Source organism: Malurus melanocephalus, unplaced genomic scaffold (assembly GCF_030028575.1).
Source record: "Malurus melanocephalus ecotype Western Australia unplaced genomic scaffold, MMel_1.1 scaffold_941, whole genome shotgun sequence".
Lineage (NCBI taxonomy): Eukaryota > Metazoa > Chordata > Aves > Passeriformes > Maluridae > Malurus > Malurus melanocephalus.
In genome coordinates this window covers 7,912-10,266 of record NW_026624173.1, presented here as the reverse complement: position 1 = coordinate 10,266, position 2,355 = coordinate 7,912, and the positions used below count along the sequence as shown (strand labels likewise).

Here is a 2,355-nt window from a genome sequence, read left to right as displayed (position 1 = left end):
GGTGTTTAGGGGCACAGGGAAGGTTTGGCGGGTGTGAGGAGGGGATTAGGAGGGTTCAGGGCGGGGATGGAGGCACAGGAAAGGGATTGTAGGTCACAGGGAGGGTTTGGGGGCACAGTAAGGGATTGGGGAGCCCAGGGCAGGGATTGGGGGTGCAGAACAGGGATGAGGAGCTCAGGAAAGGTTTGGGGGACAGAGGGAAGGGTTGAGGTGTTGGGGTGCACAGGGAAGGAATGGGGGGTGTGAAGAGGGGATTGGGGGGATCAGGGCGGGGATGGGGGCATGGGAAGGAATTGGGGGCCTCAGGGAGGGGTTGGGGGCCCAGAAAGAGGGGGAGCAGCCTCCCCTTAGCCGGGGAACTCGCTTCAGTGTGCACGCACAGGAGCGAGAGCTCCCACTCTCGTGCCAAATGCGCACGTGTGAACACACATGTGCACACACGGTGCTGTCCCTGCGTAATGTGTGTGCAGGCGTGACACGTGTGCAGGCATGAGCGTGCACACACGTGTGTGTGCGTGTGTGTGTGTGTGTGTGTGTGTGTGTGTGTGTGTGTGTGACACAAGTGAGGGAGAGAACCTGCCCTGGTGCAATGTGTGCACACTCACACACTTGAACACACACACTCACACTCAAACACACACACATAATGCACACACACACAGAGTCAAACATACCCTCACACTCAAACACACACATTCAAACACACACACACTCGCACTTGGCAGTGTGGCACTCACACACACACATGCACAGTCACACATACACTCAAACATACACTCACATTCACACTCAAACACCCTAACACACACACTCACACTCAAACATACATTAACACACAGACACACAAACACACACTCAAACACACACTCACATTCAAACACACACACACTCAAGCACTTGGCAGTGTGGCACTCACATGCACACACACACTCACACTCAAACACACACATTCAAACACACATACATGCACACACACATTCAAGCACTTGGCAGTGTGGCACTCACATACACACACATGCACTCACACTCACACTCAAACATACACTAACACACAGACACACACTCAAACACAGACACACACACTCAAACACACGCTCACATTCAAACACACACACACTCAAGCACTTGGCAGTGTGACACTCACATGCACACACACACTCACACTCGAACACACACATTCAAACACACACTCACACTCACATGCTCACACTCAAACATACACTAACACACAGACACACACACTCATGCTCAAATACACCCACTCACACTCAAACACACACTCATATTCAAGCACCTGGCAGTGTGGCACTCACACAAACACACACACACATGCACACACACATGCACATACACTCACACACGTGTGCAGGTGCCTGTGCGTGCCCAGGCACACACCTTGCAGGGCCGCCCGTCCACCGTCTGCTCCTCGAACTCCTCGCCCACCCTGAAGCGGATCTCGGTGGTGCGCACGGGGGTCGAGGTGCGGATGTAGAAGCTCTCCCCGTCCTGCCGGATCTCCACCGCCGGCTTGGCCGCCGCCGCCACCGCGATCTTCCGCAGCATCATGTTCACGCCTGGGGAAAGCGACGGTGGCACCGAGCTGCCCCTCAACGTCCCGCGGTGAACCGGGATGTGACCGCGCTGTCCCCTCCCCGAGCCTGGGGGAGCACGGGGGGGGCGCGGCCGCAGCCCCCACACTTGGCAGTGACACCGAGAGCTGCAGGTGGCTCAAGGCGACCCACGGGGGGACGGACGAGCCCCCCCGGCCACATCTGGGCCACATCTGGCTCTCGTTACCTGGTAAAGGGGGAGAGGTGGGGGATGCCGGGGTTGGCGCCGGATGCGCCCGGGGGAATGGACGGGGGTGACGGGGGCAAGGGCTCACCCAGAGCGGGGTGACGGCGAGGACAAGGGCCCCAGCCCAAGCTCTGTGCTTGGTGACCCTCGTGACCCCCCCCGAGGGGTCCCACGTCCCCTCCCGCAGCCCCCTCGCCAAGCGCGGGGCAGCTGGGGCTTTGTCCCCGCTCCAGAGGCCGCTCATCCATCATGTCCCGGAGCCCCCGGCTGTCACAGGGAGCGCTGCTCTTTAGGAACATTGTTCCCGTGTCACCCTCCGGGTGACACCCCACCCCCCGAGARGGTCCCTGCACAAAGGAGAACCCCCCGGCAAAGGGATGGGGGGGACACGGAGGGGCTGCGAGTGCTCGGGGGGGCTCCAGGGGCCGAAATCCCTTGCAGTGGGGAGAGACATCTCCCCTCGATGCCCAAAACCCCACATGGGAACACACAGCCCCCCCATATGATGCTGACGGGGGGTGGGGGAGAAAAAACAGCCCCAAAAAGGAGCAAAAAGGG

At 59.3% G+C, this 2,355-nt stretch overlaps 1 protein-coding gene across 1 annotated transcript in view; it reads right to left on the bottom strand.

The window, feature by feature from the left end:
- Positions 1–1,338: 1,338 nt before the first annotated feature.
- LOC130585660 (cellular retinoic acid-binding protein 2-like) overlaps positions 1,339–2,355 on the bottom strand; it is a 4,166-nt gene continuing 3,149 nt past the window's right edge. Inside the window, exon 3 of the mRNA XM_057386260.1 lies at positions 1,339–1,574. Coding sequence (XP_057242243.1) covers positions 1,354–1,574 — 221 coding nt within the window. The 3' untranslated portion in view covers positions 1,339–1,353. The remainder of the gene's footprint in view (positions 1,575–2,355) is intronic.